General features: G+C 37.1%; 1 protein-coding gene across 1 annotated transcript in view; it reads right to left on the bottom strand.

Moving 5' to 3' along the window:
• Positions 1-13,440, bottom strand: part of ptprja (protein tyrosine phosphatase receptor type Ja) — a 71,605-nt gene extending 58,165 nt beyond the window's left edge. Inside the window, exons 1-3 of the mRNA XM_036583875.1 lie at positions 13,307-13,440; positions 7,694-7,715; positions 1,015-1,212 (exon numbers count right to left, since the gene is read on the bottom strand). Of these exons, the coding sequence (XP_036439768.1) occupies positions 1,015-1,212; positions 7,694-7,715; positions 13,307-13,375 (289 nt within the window). The 5' untranslated portion in view covers positions 13,376-13,440. The remainder of the gene's footprint in view (positions 1-1,014; positions 1,213-7,693; positions 7,716-13,306) is intronic.
• Positions 13,441-19,195: the final 5,755 nt, after the last annotated feature.

The following is a 19,195-nucleotide window of genomic DNA, read 5'->3' as shown; positions in this document are numbered from 1 at the left end:
CCCCTCCGGAGGAGATTGACAGGGCCCCTGTCTACACTGTCTGATGATTGCTGGACTCCAGGAGGCGAGGAGGAGAACTTCAATACCTTGTCAACCGGAAGGGTTATAGTCTGAAGGAACAATGCTGGGTTCCGGCTTGCAATATCCTGGATTCCGGACTCATAGCTGACTTTCATAGTCAACACCCACACAGACCAGCTCCTCGTCCTAAGTTTATGAAGTTAGCTTCTTTTTAAAATTTTCTGTTCCAGCTTAAACGCTGCTACTGTAACTTTCATGTGCCTAGTCGGCCGCCATGTTTTCTGATAAAGCCTAATCCGCCAAGCGTGCTGTTGGCTCCACCCTGATGGGATGACTGACAGATTGGGAAGTCTATGAAAATGAAAATTCAATCTGGTTGAATACATTTTCTAAGGCTTTTTGCCACAGAATGAGTGCAGTGGCGACAACATGTAATTGCAAAGAGGAGATGCGGCATTTCCCTTTTACATTTGAATTTTGCCCTCTTTCTAGCTTGGCATTCTCTTTGATAATGCAATTTAAGTGTATTATTGGAGACTGAAAATGCATATAAGATAAATTACTTTTTAATTATCATTTTTACACAATTATTGCATAATCACATTGTGCAATATTTAGTTCTGGAAATATATTTTAATTTAAATAAAACTACTCATAAAGCATCCAAATGTAATGATTTCAAATGTTTCAAAGCAAATGAAATGGTAATACTAGTATACCAAATGGCAAATTGTAATTGCAGGACTGAATTTAAATTTTCATTTTGAGCTCAACATTGCATATATGAGTAGGAAATTTAAATGCAAACCTACAAAAACATTGCCATTTTACATATTACATTTACATTTTAATTTTGAAACTGATATGCTTCCATAGGATTTATTGTAATTATTATCACTTAAAATGGGCATCTTGTGAAAAGTGTTAGAATGGACAGTGATGCATACATTTTTGATGTTAATGTGAAAGGTGTGAGCTCATATCAGGACTTACAGGTGGAGAAACTGCTGCAGCATATAGTTGAGCAGTTGATTTCGAGTGGGTATGTGTATCCGGGCATCAGATTACCAACAACAACAGAAGAGTTGGTCTTCTGTATACTGGCGTTTTGTACACTGCATGACAAACCGTTGGCTATCAAGATAGTGATCTCTGTTGCTGAGGAGGATGCCTTATATCCACATGATGAACCTGAACAGACAAGAAAGCAAATATAAATGATTAAAGAAATACAAGTATCTTCTTGTGTACTGTCCTCTTTATATTTTGTTAGGACAATGCTGCAAATCTCAGTGTGGTTTACAAAGAGAGTAAGAAAAACAGAAAAAGAAAAGAGAAAACAAAAATAGAAGAAGACTATCATGAAGTTCCAAAATTCACCAGTGGATATACACTTCATGTTTTGCCCTGCCGCTAGGATGTCAGCCATACATATCTGGAATATCTGGATATTTTTGTAAATGCATTTTCTCCTCTCTATTTTCAAAAAAGTACATTAAAAGTACAATGTTGTAGACAGGGTGTGTCAGGGTGTGTAGCAGAGACAACAACATAATGGTTATGTCTAAATATTTTAAGAGAACAAATGAAAAACAGGAATAACCATGTGGAACTTGACACCCTCACATCAGCATTGGAACGTCCACCTTGGAAAGCTCCATATTAATGCTGTTTTTTTGTGGATGAGAAAAAAATTACATTCAAAAACATCTGTATACTGTCATGAATGACTTGGATAGCAAAAAAATGTCTGGGTTTGTATTGCAGACATCACTACACTTGGTTCTTATCACAACTACTGTAAAGAAAGTTTCTGTACTGTACGTTTTTCTACCATGCACAAAAGAGTTTACATCTCAATGATTGAATTATGCAGCAATTTTTCAATTCCACTTTAAGCAGTCATCCATGATGTCCTGTTTCACTGGGGTATAAATTTGAGGTGACACCGAGGCCAAATTTCCATTAGTCATTCATCAACATGGGAAAGATTTGAGAATACACATATGAAATGAGACAAAAGTGTGTTGACCTCTATAAATCAGGCAATGGCTATGAATATAAAATGGCTGCATGTCTGAAAATGCCTATGTTCTCTGTTGGACAATAATTAATGTTTGTTCACAATGTTCATTTTACTCCCACACACAGCAGGGAGAATGGTTAGAGAAGCAAATTTTTTTCCAAGGATCACAATTGAAGATTTGTAATTGGTAGCATTTAATGATCACCAAGTCTCTTAAACTACAATTAGATGCTATCTCTATGCCAGGAAAAGAAGAGTTTGCTAAATGTTTCAGGAACTGGGTTTTTTGGTCAGGTAAGACAAACATAAAGCTTTTTGGCAACAAACCCAAGGTGGATTTGGTGTAAAAAGAGGGATGGTTAAACAGAAGAACCTCATACCCACTGTTAAGTATGGTGAAGGATCTATGGCTGCTTTGGGGCCCTTGGAGCCTTGAGCTTGTTTAAACCTTAACATGTATTACATATCTGTATACACTTTTTCAAGATTCAATTTACACTTTTTATTAAGTGTAACCAGCACATGTAAAAAGCACATGAACACATACAGTGTTTCTGTTTTACTTCTGGTAACCTACTATAAACATAGTTTCCTCACGTGTTACTACCAGTGCATTTTATGCTGTGAAACGCCAGAAGAAATAATTTAAAACAGGCAACAAATCATCTGCATTGGTGGAAGAGAAGACTGTCTTGCACTTGTTTTTGCAATAGTAGTCTCCAGACCATAAGTCCAAAAGTGATCCGATGACCGAAATTGCATGTTGACATATGGTGTCAACAGCCTTCCTGTTAAGATATATAGCATCATGGACTCATGAAGTACCAGGAGATTTTAAAATGAAATACCTTTTTTCCAAAAAGCTTAAACTAAGTTGTGATTGAATTTTCCAGCAGGACAGTGATACAAAACATACAACTAAATCCACAATTAAATGGTTCAATGACCAGAACACCATTGAAAACCTGTGAGCTGAGCTCAATAGGACAGAACAAAATAGACTGCCTAGGACCCTTGAGGATAGTTTCTGTATTGTGGAGTTGTGTCAGATTCCATGCCCTGTATTTTCCAGTCTCACCAAGCATTATAGGAGAAGTCTTATTGCTGTTATTGCTGTCATGTTGGCAAAGTACTACAAGCACTAATTACTAAATTAGCACTAAAGTACTAATTAGCTTAATTAGTTTTTTTTTTGACTAAATCTACTTAAAGGTTAGATTTATGTCATATTTTCAGTGTCAGATTGATTTAATGACAGACATTTTTTATGCCCCACATATATGCACCTTTGTACATCTTTAAGTGTGAGAATGTGCCTACATTTAGAACTATGCCTAACCGTGTGTAGGCAGAACCCCCCAGTGGTAGACAAGTGTACACATGCATAGACTTATTATGAAAATAACACACCCCTCCTTAATGACAACCGTTTCAGCAACATTGATGGAATGATTTCCAACTATGGTGCTCACATACATGAGCTGCAGATGCATGATGCACCTTGATTTCAGAAATTGAATGTGAACAAGCAAAAAGTACAGTTTACAAGGGGTGGTGCCACACCTCCAAAAGTGGTGGGGAAAAATACATTGTTTCAAAAAACAAAAAAAAAAAAGAGCGGCTGACTGAGTGACGCAATGCAATTAGGCCACGGACTAAAACTGCCTTTCATGTCATGCTAAGAACATGTCTTTATAAACCTGTTCAGAGATAGGTAGTAACTAGTTACATTTACTCAAGTATGTGTACTTCACTAAAATATTGATGGAGTTTCAGTCTCCTGAGTATTTTCAAATGATATTTGAAATCATATTTGATATTTACTCCTACTAAAGTAAGTAAAGGAATCTTTTTACTCTGTTACATTTTAGTCATTCATATTTAGATATTAATTCCTTTGTTGTGTTTAATTTCATTTTGTTTGGATGGTGGCAATATTTGTACTGCTTTGTGATTGGTTACATCTCTGACTTTGGAGCTTTGTATTTTAGACCAAAAGAATCCCAAAATGAGAAGAATAGAGCTGCACAATCTTCAGTTCCTGTGTTGATAAATGCTGGATGCAGTAGAAGTTCCACTGCAGTACTCAGTACTTAAGTTGATTTTCACCTTGCTTCTTATGTATTTCTAAAGTTCAAGTTGTTTTGGGGAAGATATGTTTCCTTGTGCAATTATTTTATGCAAGTATCAATTCTTTTACAGCTTCAGTACCTGCTGCCTCGTGAGCGTTTGTAAAGAGTGAAATGTTAAAGCAGCAGGTTGTGTAGACAGAGAAAATGTGCAGTGGAAAACGTGCTCTGGTGTTGAATTCCCTCATGAATTAGTGCGGTTCAGTTGTTTGGTTCTGCCTGAATGCGGGTGGAGTCGCATGTCAAAACCAAACTAAAGAAAAAGTTTGACAGTCCGCACCAACCAAGGCAGGTCTGAAAGTGCCTCCCAGCTTAGACAGAGATTCTGATGGAGGCTCTGTTTCAGTTTCACACTCTTCGTGCTGAACAGCGCTTCACACAATTTAGGGAAAGCGGAGTATTTTATGTCGTGTCCTGAACTCAAAATGAAGTCATTAGCAATGAGAGGCCATGCATGCAGTCACCCCGTAAAAAAAAAAGAAAAGAAAAAAAAAAGAAAAAAAAGAAAAATACACAAATGTTAAATAAAAATCATTCCTTATTATTAATGATAATCACGGTAAACAATTCTTATGTCAAGAAAGGACTGACTCTCGAAACAGCAGATTCAGTCTTCAAACACAAATTGGCCATCTCTTTGTGAAGCACTTACCTGAGCAGTAATGTAAGTAGGTATTGGAATGCATTGTATTGCATTTATGCTATTTTTATCTCTGTATCTTTCTTTCCAGGTAATAGCACTGGCTTTTGTGTCTGGCACTATCTGAGCTCATGGGTTGTTTAGACTGTAACCTATTTGTACAAGCTAGGATACAGTCTTGGAGTGGATAACAAAGCACTATGAATAAGAGCGTCTGCTAAATGCTGTAAATGTAAGAAATGCAAGTATTTTGAAGTAGAATATTGTTGCCAGGCAACCATGGACCACTGAACAATGACAAGGACAAGGCACTCATCATAGCATAATGCATTCACAGATATAGAACATATTTCTATGCACACTTTGATAAATGAGGCCCTGAGTTCTCCTAGCTCCTAGCACATACATTTGTAGTTTGACCACAGCAAAGGGTTTCTTCTTTGTTGGCATCAAATTCAAAATGGGCATATATTTTTTTAAAAAACAATACAATTTCTCAGTTTCAACATTTGATATGTTGTCTTTGTAGTATATTCAATGAAATATAGGATTTAAATGATTTGCACATCATTGCATTTTGTTTTTATTTACATTTTGCACATTGTCCCAACTTTTTTGGAAATGGACTTGTACTTTGGCTGTACGTTTGGGGTCGTTGTCTTGTTGAAAAGTCCTACTTCTCCCCAGATTCAGCTTCTTGGCCAATGAGATTAAATTCTTGTCTAATATGTCCTGGTACAATGCTCCATTCATGTTTCCTTTGATGATGTGCAATGCCCCAGTACCACTGCAGGGTTTTCCTGTCTATTGTAAGATTAAGCTGATAAACAACACACCTTTCTGGTGCCTTTTTTCTAATATTAAGCCAAATGTGTCATTAATTACAAAGGGCACTGTATCTGTGAATGTAAATATGTAACATGTGCAAAGAATTTCAGTGCACAGATGTCCCTGACAGTAGACAAGTTATTACTTTTTTCAAGATACCATATCATTAACAGAGCTGACTCCTTCTGGAAAATACTCAAATGTTACACCAAAAGTTGATAACTCTTCCAACAGTCAGTCATACACACAGTGGGTTTGCCTGATGCTATATATTGTTACTACTGTTATTTTAAGTTGGCCGTGTACAGTCACAAACACGTTGCAAAAAAGTTGTGACTAATATTTCATGTGTTACCTTATAAACTGTATAGTTTTTTTTTGTAAATATATGCTCATTCTAAATTTAATGCCTCCAACATGTTTCAAGAAAGTTCGGATTGGAGCACATTTACCACTATGTTACATCATCTTTCCTTTTAACAGCACTTAATAAACATTTGGGGACTGAAGATACAAACTGATATAGTTTTGAAAGTGGATTTTTTATGCCATTCTTCTGTAATACAAGTCTTCAGCTGTGAGGCCATACTACTACACCTTCGTGGTCATACTTGAGCTTAGGGCATCAAGAAGAAGCATAGATAAGTCATTCTTGCTCCTTTTTATTGAATTTGTGTTAGCATGCAGGCAAACATTTTGCTTTCAATGACATCCTTTAGGAAACTTTAATTTTATTTGTTTATCTTTGTTTCTCTCTTATTGTTAATTTTACAATGAGAAAACCATTAAATAAAATGTCAAATCTTCAAAAAGGTAGGGAATTTTTATTTAACCCCTTTCAAAGCCATTGGCCCGTCAGTGGGCCCAAAGTTTTATTACTCACTTTTAAAACCTAAGAATAGGTCAATCAGTTGCTTTGAAGTCCCTGTAGTTACTGAATAACAAGTCTTATGTGCCAGTCACCCAACCCACAGGCACTGACGACAGCCACGAGAGAGTGTGGGAAGGTGGTGCCTGCGTCTCACATGACAACAAAGGCCATGAGAATTTTGTAAATATATGCTTATTCGGAAATCGATGCCTGAAACATCAACCCGAACCCTGCTTCCTGTTGGTCCGCTTCCCTGTCACCACTTGGATAAAATGGTGACAGGGAAGCGGACCAATGAGCTCTCTTTCCCTCTTGGCTCAGGTGCTTGCGCTGAGGCAACTGATCCTGATCAGGCTTCAGCAGTGTAGGCTCCTCTAAAAAGGAGCAGAGAGGAAATAGATAGAGGGAGGAGAGGAGCAGCAGCAGGTGAGCTTGCATGTGAAAGAAAAGACTAAAAAGTGTAGCTTGGAAACCAGTTTTGGTTTTGTTTTGTCTGTTGTTTGTGGTTTGAAAGTGAAATACAGTTTAAACACTTGCTATGTCCGTTTCTCCTGCCTCCAGCATCCTAATACCTCGGGTAGAACAGGACTTGTAAGCCTGGGATTTTGTTAGTAAGCCTGGGATTTTAAGAGTTTTTGTTTTTTGGCCTTGCCCTTTAAGTATGGAGATTTCTCCAGATTCCCTGAAACTGTAGATGATATTATGCACTGTAGAAAGTGAAATACCTCAAATCCTCGCTATCTTTGGTTGATAAAATGATATTTTTTAAACTGTTGGATTTTTTGCTGATGCATTTTTTGGCTGAATGGCTAGCCTCGACCCACCGTTGCTCTTTTGTGGATTCTCCTTTTATCTCCAAGTATGATTGTGTCACCTGTTTACAAAGTTCTTTGAACATTTTACAATGTTCCTAGACTTAAATTGCTCCTGTCTGAACTGTTTCAGAATGTGTTGCAGGCATCAATTTCTGAACAAGCATATATTTACAAAAAACAATTAAGATGAAACATTAATTATCTTGTCTTCATCAAACGATAAAGAGTGCCTTAATTTTGCCTGTTTCCTAAAATCATCATAGGCATAAGATAGTAGACAGTATGGTTTAAATCTCTCTCATTAACACTTGAAAAGCAATTTGTTCTTGAATATAGTTTGAAGAATAAGTGCATCATACTTACAGGTGGACTGCCCATAGTCAACCTGGAGGACAAAAAACATCATTTAAGAACAGAGAAAAGTGAATTGAACACAAAAATATTTCATTTGGACAAGAGAGTACAATGATGATAATAATAATAATAATAATAATAATAATAATAATAATAATAATAATAATGCATTATGCTCAAATTGGCATGTGTGAAACACAAGGAGATACTGTATGAACATGACATAGATGAGTAAAGTACAATATGTTACGTTAATACTAGGGATGCACAATCATAATTGCCAAGATCAGAAAAAGCAGATTTTTGCTTAAAACATGAAATCAGCAGAAAGACAAATTATTGTTTTTATTTTGGTGGATCTGTGTTGCAATTCCATGATGTTAACATGAGCCAGTTAAGTGCACTCGCACTGTATTCGAATGCAGCTGTTACATCTATACCAAATTGTCATAAAATAATTATGCATAACACATTGTGCTAAAGAGCCAGTTGCTCCTTACTCTTGGTGTAGCACTTCATTTAAATGGGCAACCAATTTTAAAGTGAAAAATTTAAAATACCTGTTTGGTCCTTTAAAGTGCAAATAATATTGTTTGTATTGCCAAAAATACAGGATGTGTTTGTGTGTTTCATGTGTTCATTTACCCCACACAGTATGAGGTTCAGATTTAAACAAAGGCTAATACAAATAGGTCCAAAAATCAGCTATTAGCCAATTTGGCTGTAAAGAATTCGGAATCATAATACATAACAATGTGTGATCGGTCCATCTCCAATTAATACAAATATACAAAGGAAACACTTTTGATTCCTTTGCTTACACAACAAGTGCAATTAGTATTTTTGTTGTTACAACGAAAACAAAAATAGAATAGGACAGTGAAGTATTGCATGCTGCTGGTCCCAAATGTGTAGAATAGGCAGATATAAATGTAGGCAGATATATACAGATAAAAAAAAAAACTTGATGTCAACATATTGATATATTCTTTACATATTTTGATGACATTCTTTATATATTTCCAATGCCATTTGTCATTTTTATGCATAGATATACATGGATAATACAAATATTAAACATATACAATAGGTACACTCACACACACACACACACATTACTGTGAAATGCTCCAACATAAAATAAAGGGGATCTACCAGTGTTCTCTTAAACTTGAATTTTTAATCATACAGTTATGAATGTGTGTCAGCAGTACATTTCATGATATAACAGTGATTAATGTGGGAGACTACTTATAAGTAGTGTTTTTTATCCACCACTGCTATAATGCTAATTTCTTCTAGTGTCCCAATAGCTCTGGTAAAACTGCAACTTGTTTGACTATGACATGTCTAGTGCGGAATGCAGAAAATCCTATGGATGTAGAGCTGTGTATGTGAGGCATCTCCAAAGGAGATGTGCTATGAATATTCTGTAAATAGAACTGCAACTTTAAAAGGAAAACTTAAAGAGCTTTACACATTTACACAATTCCCTAAAGGAAAAGGTTTTAAACATGTGTTTTTATGCAACACTGTTTTTAGAAAACTTAAGTTGGCTATAAATTATGTAAAATCATCCAACAAGCATCTTCAACAAATACAACTTGCATTTCATTAGCTGCATATGAAAGTAATATATAGGAGTAGATACTGTGCAAGCCCTGTTACTCCTGTTAATGACTACCATGTTTGCATGCTTTGTCCAGATAAATATTATTTGTCCAATTCTAAATACATCTGAAAATGTTGTTTCAAATGTATTGAGTATTAAATGATACAAAATGTAGAAACAAACTATACTGAGTACAGAACGTAATGTCTAGTATTGTAGATATTATCTGCAAATGTAAAATTCAAAGTCAGAGAAAAATTACAACTTATTCACAAACACTGTTAGATGTTTTAGTTCACATAGATTGCAGCTGGTAAAACTATGTGGCTTGATGGGTGATGAGTTCAACTCAAACAAGGACATTAATTTAGAATTGCTTTCTGCAAAGTTAACATACATCTTTATTGTTAGCCACAGTTTGCTGATTTGTACAGTTGAATGATGTGCAGGAAGCAAAGCTAGTCTTCATCGCACACTGCTAAAACAGGTCAAATTTGGTTGGCTTTGAAACAGGTCAAATTTGGTTGGCTGCTATCAATAACTTTGACAAAACAAACCATTAGATGTATTGAGAAACAAATGTGTGTGTCCGGAACAATGAAACCAGGACTTGTGCATTATGACAACAAAATAACCTCAATCAGCTTTGCTTTTATTCAGAATAGAATTAATTTGTTGGTAATATTCACAATAAACAGTTTGCAGGACTATAAATGTGAACAGCTAGTTCCTACACAGTCACATTGGTTGAAAAGTGTTTTTTTTGTTTACCACAATATCTTTTAACGATTAACTGATTAACATTAATTGACAAATACATCAATGTTCAACCAAGGCTTTAGATTCAACAGTTCATTTAATTTCCAATACGCAATTGATATTTGAATAAGTGAGTTTTTTGTTCAACTTGAGGATCGTTTTTGAACTCAGGCCAAGTGTGTACATGTGCTCCTCTGGCTTTTCAGATCATCATCAACACAGATTGTATAAGGGCTCTGCTGTACTTCCTGCTAGACTCTCAAGTCTCTCACTGTTCTGTAAAGTGCATGCAAATGCATGGTGGCACACATAACATTTGCATGCTACTGTCTCTCCTACACAGTCTCGACTTAGTCTGTCCCACACACAGATAACGACTGATTTTACTCCCTCATTAACTTGTTCTATGATGAAAGACAATGATTCATACAGTGAACTATGTGATCAATCTGTGTGACCTGCGTGGCTGCCTGTAGTGTAATGTCACAACAGCACTTGCAAAATTAAACATAACATTTCATTCTACAGATGGTAGCTCATCTATTGCTATACTCAATTTGCCTGTCATACACTACCCTGTCTATAAGCAGAAAGGGCCTACAATGTAACCACCACCAGGTGGTTGGGTGGTGGACCATTTTTAGGTTTATGCTGTTAAAAGTATATCAGGCGCTGCAGTGTTGCTGTAGTTTTAAAACACCTCAGTGTCACTGATGGATCAAGGATAGTTCACCAACAGTCAACAGTGGTCCTCTGGTCAGAAATTTGTAAGACATTTGCAATGTTGCTGTGCTTGACACACTCGTACTGGCGCAACACTGGCAACTTAGTGTGTGTAGGAAAAAGACTAAAATGAAAAAATAAAATAGCATTCCTAATATAAAAAGGCCAACAAATATTCTAAGCTTTTTAGGTGTAGTTAAACATTGTGGTGGCTGTGCAGTTGAGTGTTTCAATCCCTCCCTCTTTATTCCACCACTTCATCCCACACATTCCCATCATTCCAACCCCTCCCCTTCATCCTGCAGCTTCTTACTTTGCCTTCAAGTTTTACAGCTCCACAACTGCCAGCCTTGTTTAGTTTACTCACTACTAACCGTAAACCAGGAACAGCAGTTAATTAAGCATTGATTTTTGTGATAAGATCTATTTGTTCCTAAGGAAGTTTTCCCTGCCGCTGTTGCCCTCGGTTGCACTATTGAATTGGATTAAATTCTTTTTTCTCTACCCACCATTTTTTCCTTACCAAAACTTTTCCTCACAACCCTTGATAGCAATGCACTGATTTTCATCTCAAAGTGCCGCAAGATAGGTCAAGTTGAGTAGCCTGCATGTATACCTGTGCAAATTTAATTCTTCCAACAAATCATTTGAATCCTAGCATGGAACATCTAACTCCAAGCCTGAAATGCTCTACCACCAGATCCCCCTTTGCTTCCAACACTGGCTCATGCTCTTGTACCACATTCTCTATCTAAGTTGTTACAGTCTTCATGTCATTCCCTGTGGATCAGGCATACATCTGGACACAATGCAAGACTTCAGAACAGCTCTTTCTTTGGGGGTCACTTACACCATGCAGAGATGAGCCAGGGCTTGGGAATATCACTGAAGAAACAGAGGTTATTACGCATTTATAACATAAGAAACTAAGGCAATTCACAGGCCCCCTAAAGCACAGGTGGCATGCAGGTGCCTACCCTGCGTAGCCACACACTATGCCACTGGTGTGGTCCAAACTTAGTTGAACAACTGCATGCATGTAAACACAAAAAATATCAAGGACTACAGAAATGTTTTTGGCCAAGCTGTCACAAAATGTCAAGCTTTAATGAGTTTGCTTGATTTCCAGGGGCTCTGCATGCACAACATCCTTATGGCCATTAGGTTTGTGCCCAAAATTAGTTCACTATGACGCTGGAGTGACAGGGAACAAATGTACAGGGTAAAGGGTAGCAGAAAAACACTATTGTGTCCATTCCAGCAGTTTCAGCTCAAAAAGGATGTATTAAAGCAAGGAACACAATAAACCATGAAACTATGGCCTTTATGGTGTGTTGTAATATCTAACAATAGATCTGGATTTCAATACAGGTACAGTAGGAAAGTAAACTTAACAACTTATCTCAGTCTATAGGCACTGAATATAATCTCTTTCTGTTTCATCTCTCTCTCTCTCTCTCTCTCTCTCTCTCTCTCTCTCTCTCACACACACACACACACACACACATATACACACACACACACACACACACACACACACACACACACACACTCACACACACACACAAATGTTAGACTAAAACCTTTAAAATTTGCATAGATAGTGTGTGCACTTCTGGTTTAAACACCACATCATGGAAAGTCCAGAACTGCCTTGAAGCAACACATCAAATGTCTTTGTGAGGTCAGTGAATACACTGTAAAAAATGATAAAAACTCCAGAAGCACAGGTGCCAGATGAAACGTGTTAATTAACAGTTCAAAGTATGTTTTCTCAGTCATGGCAAAAAACTGTAAAATTTTAGTCATTTAATTTTTTAGAAATACTGCTTTTACTGTAATTCGACAGTTTCAATAGTTCAACTATTTATTTTAACATATAGTAATTTGGATAATAACAACAGTAACAACCATTAAAATAAATGCAAATGTCTATGAAATAAAGGCGATAATTTGTTTTTTGTAAATGTACATGCTATTTCTGTAAATTAACAACAACAGTGTTAAAATATAGTATATGTGTGATTTATTACATGCATGTTTCTCAAAAAGTGGTACTGACCATTCCATTTGTATGGTTCTTTGAAAGTGAAAGTACTTTTTTACAGAAACATTTCCAAACACAGTTCCAAAATTAATTTATGGTTACTGTTACAGTCCCTCATATATGTGCTAATAATTTGTCTTTGTTGACCACTGCATTAATTAACAGTACACAACAATAGACAACAATGGCAATGACAGCAATAGATTTTTTTTTTTTATAAATAAATGACTTCTTCAGACATAAAGACATTAGTAGCATGGTCTTCAACACCATCAAACTCAAACCTCAACAGCAAATTTGGATTGAACAGCAAGCTTATCTGAATTTATGATGAGATTCAAACACCATTTCTTCCATATTAACACTAGTGGGCTAGCATTAAACAAGGCTATTGTGTAACACAGTATGCGTAACAACTGAAGACAGAATGACAAAGTCTTTTAAATGATATTCTGTTAAGTAAAATATGATATTAACTTACCAGGACAAAGTGAACGAAAAGGACAAGACCAGCTATGTGGACCAGCGTGCCTTTAAAATGCTGAACCATAGCGGCAATATTTTTCACTTAAAATTAAGCATGTTGACTTTCTACTGGGGACGTTTTACAATACAGCAGTTGTGGCACAATGCAAACTGAGCTGTTTGTTCCTGATCCGTGTGTTCAGCTTATCACTGCTACGCTGCACTCCATGATTTGCCTGATAGATATCTCTGGGTGGAGCATTTGGCTGATGACAGACTTAATTGAAAGCTTAACCCCTTTACATTCCAGGCTTATTATGTACTAAGGCTTATTATTTATTAACTACAGAGACTTCAATGAAAATTGAGTTTTTCTTAGGTTATAAAAGTGTGTAATAAAACTTTGGGCCCGCCGATGGGCTAATGCCTTGGGAAGGGGTTAAATGAAAACTCCCCACCTTTTTGAAGATTTGACATTTTATTTAATGGTTTTCTCATTGTAAAATTAACAGTAAGAGAGAAACAAAGAGAATCAAATAAGATTAAATTTTCTTAAAGGATGTCCTTGAAAGCAAAATGTTTGCCTGCATGCTGTCTAAGCCTTAGGCAAACACAAATTCAATAAAAAGGAGCAAGAATTACTTATATATGCTTCTCCTTGATGCCCCTAGCCATTGTCAAATTCCATTATTAGCACACCTGATTTTATTTAATCAAGGATTGATTAGCAAACTAGGTATTGGACGGTAACTACAATTATTTCTTGATGAGAGGGTTGGAAGTAGTTAAATGAACACACTAACATACATAAAACCATTACTTTTGTCCCTAACTACCAGAGACAGCACATGCCACTGTGTTACTGTAGTTGAAACATAATTGTACTGCTCCTGCAGATTTGAAGAATTGCAACACAAAAGCCATTGTACAGCTAGCAATGGCATGTTGCTTTTTTTACGATTATAAATTATTTACTTTCTACATACTTAAGTAGCATAATTAAACCCAATTGGCTGTTTGTCACAAACATCACACTTTCTTGTGCACATGCACGAAGATTAATCAAAGTATTAAAGTATCAAAACTTGGATTAAGAGAGAAAGTTGTTCTTCACTGTTGTAAAATGAGTAAACCACATCTGGGTTTCTAAATCCGCTTCATTAGATAGACCCCCAGGTACACACTACTTCTTATTGTCCAATAACCAAATGAAATGGCATAACATTAATAACAAAAAATACAAAAATACAAAAAAACCCTAAGCTTTTTCTTCTCACCTTCTCTTTTTGCATCCTTTTTTTCAATGTTAACTCGAGTTTCTTAGACAACATATTGGTATAGTAATAACCCAGAAGTTGTTAAGGGGCCTCTTGATGGCCACAGCTGCTTGCAGATGAACAGCTGCTTATGTTGCTTATTAGGTAGAGACAGCACTGCACACTTGTTAAAAAGGCTGGTTTGTATGTATATCTACAGTCTTATACAACACTTTGAACATACCCTGTCAATTTTTATTGTTGATTTTCTAAGTGAAAATAAGTCAACACATCCTTTACAGAGAAACGACTTAAAAATGCAGGTGACAGCCTGTAACATCCCTGTAAAACAATTCTGGCACCATCCATGGTTTCAGGCCAAAATCTTGTCTCAAAAATTGTCATAAAACATTGTCTCAGGAATTGAGTAACATATTCATAATCATTTAATGTCACAACATTCTGTGAGAAAACTGTTAGAGGCATTAAAAACTTTAGACATCTGGTTCTTGTCACCACCACTTTGAGCAATTCTGATTTAAGACTGTGTCTCTGTGAGTGTGACTGAGCAGAAGTGAAGAGATGGGTTTGCTGTGATGGCCTGTGCAGGCACATCCAGGTTAGTTCCAGTGCTCCTTTTCTTTATTGATGTGTTCACACACAAAGTATTTACATTCTCGAGAAGAGTTAAAAACAAAAATTCAGGCTAGTGACTCTGTTGACTCCCTATTCAACCTATGGCAGCCACTTAACCAATAAAGCTATGCTTCAGGTCTAGGGCTGCAAAGGCAGACAGACATAATACCCGGAATTGTCACACAATTCAGCCTTCTTAGATAAATCAGCTAACCCTGACTCCAAACCCAATTATAGTGCTTTTAAATAATTTTCTGGGCCTGGACTAAACCAATGTTAAAATACAAGTTTTCAGAGGTTACATGAATTAAACATTGTACAATAAAATTACTGTCATGGTTTATTTACATGGCCATTTACTATTCTTTTTTTCATCAGTAAGTATTATTCAGCTAGCTTTAATCTTACTCCCTTTAACTTTACAGGTTCACCGTCGCAGTGTCTCACCCCTCCCAGGGTCACTGTGGATCATGCCGGCTCCTAGAGGAAGACGCGCTCAGCAGTGAAACCATTCCTATAGAAGTTAAGGTAAGTATATACATCTCTTTCTTATTTTATTAGAGTCTTTGGGGTGTGTTGCACTAAAAACAGTCCTGGTGATGAGTCAGGTCTCTCTGACAGCATCACAGTCTCAATCTGCAATGTAAGTACAGTACTGGAACAGAACAGGCCTCTTTCTGCATCATCTTCTGCAACAGATGAAATAGCTGAGCTTTTATCTATATTGCTTCAGAAATGCTGGTCCTAGGAGATTTTAATCTCAACTGGTCTAATGCATCCTATCATTTAAAAGAAATATGTGGCAATCTTACCCTCAGATAGTTAATCACTGAGTCAACTCGCCCAAATCTCAATCGTTGGAGACCCTTTCACAACAACAAACTGAACAACAGTCCCGACTAGTTCATGTGGTCGCTAATGTGAAAGAGTCAACTGCTCAACTGCAAGCTTTAGGTATGTCCACCAAGAGTGAGAATGCTGCTAATGTTTCTTCATCTGTTAGCAGGATCAGTCTTTTCTGTCAGTAAGCCTGACAAGTTTGAGGGCAACACTGAAATATGTTGTGGGTTTTTGTTACAGTGCTCAATCTTCTTTAACAATTCTCCTCCAAGCTCTGATCAGGCATAAATTTCTTTTCTAATATCACATTAGTGCGACAGAGCATTAAATGAGCAACTGCTGTTTGGTTTTAAGACTTCAACCTATAAACAATTTGTAAAAGATCACCCTCATAAGGGAAAGGTCAGTGGTGAACTTTTGATGAAACTTTGACAAGGTAATCGCTCAGTTTCAGATTAGGCATTAGAATTTTGTACCCTGGCAGCTGGAAGTGGCTGGAATGAACCAGCTTTATTGGTTATGTTCTGCCACGCACAGACATACTTGCAGAATTAGCTTGTAGAGATGATGATCTGAACTTAGATCAACTTATTACAATGGCCATTCATCTGGATCAACTCATACATGATCGTAAACATTCCAGCAATAAGAAAAGAATTCAAGCGCCATTGGCAGATGAAATTAAAGACCCTGAAGAAACCATGCAGTGTGATACATCTCTCCTTTCTCATGAGGAGAGGCTTCGTCGAGTTCAAGGAGGACTATGTTTCAACTGTGGCTATTTTTAATTATAAAACACTTTCCGGCCATATGCCAACATATATTACTTCAATGATGTCTGTAAATAAAGGTAATTATCAGACTCACTTTAGTGGTTGGATCACATGCCAGGTACTGAGAGTTTTAACTGGACTGGGAAAATCTACCTTTAGTGAGTTCCAGCCTGCCTGATTTTTTACTATTACAGTCTTATTTTCATTATTTTATTGTTTATTATTTGTGTATTTATTATTATTCATATGCTTATTCTAATTTTAATTATTTACTTTTGATTTTATTAACTTTTACATTTTAGCTATGTTTATTTATCGTTTTATATTTTCTACTGTATTTTTATGTATTTTTATTATTAATATTTAATTTCTTTTATATTTACCTGACTTAAGTCATTTTTCATTAAATTTACTTTTATTATTTGATATGTTCTAACACATTATCAATCCCTTATCCTGTATCAACTCGGCAACATTGTAAGTAAGGGTCACCTTCAATGTTCTCTGAGGTTAAATAAAGGTTGATTGATTGATTTGACTCTCTCAAAAGAGCTTTTACGTCTGCTCCTGTTTTAAAACAACCTGGTCCCTCTAGACCGTTCAGAAACAAAGCCCCGAGGCAGGGAGAGAACCGCCAGTGAGGGGCGGGGGCGGAGCGCGATTCCTGAAAACCGCCAAGGGACGTTGGGAGGAGGACATCAGCCACCAGAGAGGGGATGACGACGATGACGACCACGGGATGCACGAAGGCGGGATGTGAGTCCCAAACCTGAACCCTGCCTCCAGCATCCTCCTTGAACCTGGGGTAGCACATGTTGTGCTACATTGCAGTATTATCATAGGGGTCAGGAAAACCCCATAATACCCTATAGCATTCTTTTCACATAAACTAATACCCACTGAACTGAATTATGGCATAGGGGATCGCAAGCTCCTGGCTTTAAAGCATGCTTTAGAAAAATGGAGAAGCTGGCTAGAAGGTGCCAATCATCCGTTTACAGTCCTTACAGAACATAACAATCTAGAATATCTATGTACAGCAAAACGCCGCTACCCTCATCAAGCACACTGGTCTTTGTTCTTTTCACGATTTAATTTCAATTTATCTTATCACCCTGACTCTTGAAATACCAAAGCAGATGCAATATCTAGAGTATATCAAATCCAAGAATAAGCAGAAAGCTCTCAGGAACCTGAAACATTTGCCTCCCGTGTTAAAATATCTTGCATTCGCTGGCAGATAGAGGAAGAAATACAAAAAGCACTAGAAAATACAACCTGATCAGTGCCTGGTTCACAAAACTTATGTACCAACTCGGTTCAGAGATCGTCTCATCACTTGGGCCCACTCATCACTTACCTCAGGCCACCCCAGAGAAACTAGAACTCAGCAAATAAGATCTAATCACTATTGGTGGGAGTCAATGCAAGACAATGCAAGACACCCAAGACATTACCAACTGGTAAACTCAAACCAATACTCGTTCCAAACAGACCCTGGTCCCACATAGCCCTTGACTGCATCAATGATCTTTCATTATCACATGGATTCACTACCGTACTCACTATTGCTGACAAATTCTCACAAAGCATAAGATTTATTCCTTTTCCTTCCCTGCCCACTACTTTCCAAACCACTGAGACTTTAGTCAATCAAGTCTTTTATTATTTGGTATCCCGAAGATATTTTACCTGACAAAGGCCAGCAATTCACTTTCCAAGTATGGTCAGCCTTTTTTGAACATATCGAGTTTCGTTTAGTCTGACGTCAGGATACCACCCACAGTCCAATGGTCAGCGCAAGCGCATTAATTAAGGATTGAGCAAGTTTGTTAAAATATTCTGTCAAAACAATCCTAATGACTGAGCACGTTACGTAGTATGGGCAGAAATGACACAGACATTTTTACGACTGGTGTCACCTCTTTCCAATGTGTTCTCGGGTTTTAACTTCCTGTGGCTCCATGGACTGGACTTTCTTCAAACATCCCTGGATGCAATGTAGCAAGGGGGTCTTGGAAGAGCATGATGCATCAGAAGATCGAGGCTGTTCTTCAACACTTCAAGCAGCTGGCCGACTATCACCATGGTGACACACCCAGGTAACACACCTGGAGACCGGGTTTGGTTATCGACTGTAAGACGTTACACCCTAAATACATAGGTCCTTTTAAGATCCTTGAAAAGGTTAATTATGTTACCTACAAACCTGATTTACCTAATTGTTATGCTGTTCGCCAGCTGCTGGATTCCAGCAGAAGAGAGGGCCAATTGCAATACTTGCTCAACTGGGAGGGATATGGCTCTGAGAAGCAGTGCTGGGTTCCTGCTGGAGAAGTCCTTAGACCTGGGATTAATTGCTGATTTCCACAGCCTGCATCCAGATAAGCCCACTCCTCG

This window comes from Colossoma macropomum, unplaced genomic scaffold, assembly GCF_904425465.1.
Source record: "Colossoma macropomum unplaced genomic scaffold, Colossoma_macropomum, whole genome shotgun sequence".
NCBI lineage: Eukaryota > Metazoa > Chordata > Actinopteri > Characiformes > Serrasalmidae > Colossoma > Colossoma macropomum.
The sequence above is the reverse complement of the archived record's forward strand: the minus strand, read 5'-3'. Positions and strand labels throughout refer to the sequence as shown.